Raw genomic sequence first — 589 nt, 5'->3', positions numbered from 1 at the left:
TCAGCAGCTTTTTTGTCCTTCACAGTCGGAAGGTGCAGATGAGAGAGAGAGAGAGGGAGAAGAGAAAGGAAATGGTAAATCATAATAACAAACAGCAGCAACATCATCATCATTATTTTAATGTCTACTTCTTCTCTAATATATCTTCTATTTTTTACTTGTTTCATTCATTAGACTGTGGCCATGCTGGGGCACCGCCTTAAAGAATTTTTAGTCAAATGTATTAACCCCAGGGCTTATCCTTCTGCTAAGCCTGGTACTTATTCTATCATTCTCCTTCACCAAACCACTAAGTTACAGGGATGTAAATGCATCAACACTGGTTCTCAAACAGTGAGTGTGTGTGTGTGTGTGTGTGTGGACAAATAGACACAAACATACACACACATATATATACAATGGGCTTCTTCCAGTTTCCGTCTACCAAATCCACTCACAGGCATTTGGTTGGTCTGAGGCTATGGTAGAAGACACTTCCCCAAGGTGCCAAGCAGTGGAACTGAACCCAGAACTATGTGGTTGGGAAGCAAACTTCTTATCACATAGCCACACCTGCACCTATATATATATATATATATATATATAGTTT

The 589-nt window shown here is 39.7% G+C and overlaps 1 protein-coding gene across 1 annotated transcript in view; it reads right to left on the bottom strand.

Moving 5' to 3' along the window:
* LOC106880028 (deubiquitinase OTUD6B) overlaps nucleotides 1-589 on the bottom strand; it is a 10,165-nt gene that overhangs the window by 5,429 nt on the left and 4,147 nt on the right. Inside the window, exon 4 of the mRNA XM_014929832.2 lies at nucleotides 6-17. Coding sequence (XP_014785318.2) covers nucleotides 6-17 — 12 coding nt within the window. The remainder of the gene's footprint in view (nucleotides 1-5; nucleotides 18-589) is intronic.

This window comes from Octopus bimaculoides, chromosome 30, assembly GCF_001194135.2.
Source record: "Octopus bimaculoides isolate UCB-OBI-ISO-001 chromosome 30, ASM119413v2, whole genome shotgun sequence".
Classification (NCBI taxonomy): domain Eukaryota; kingdom Metazoa; phylum Mollusca; class Cephalopoda; order Octopoda; family Octopodidae; genus Octopus; species Octopus bimaculoides.
This window is presented reverse-complemented; position numbering and strand designations above follow the sequence as displayed.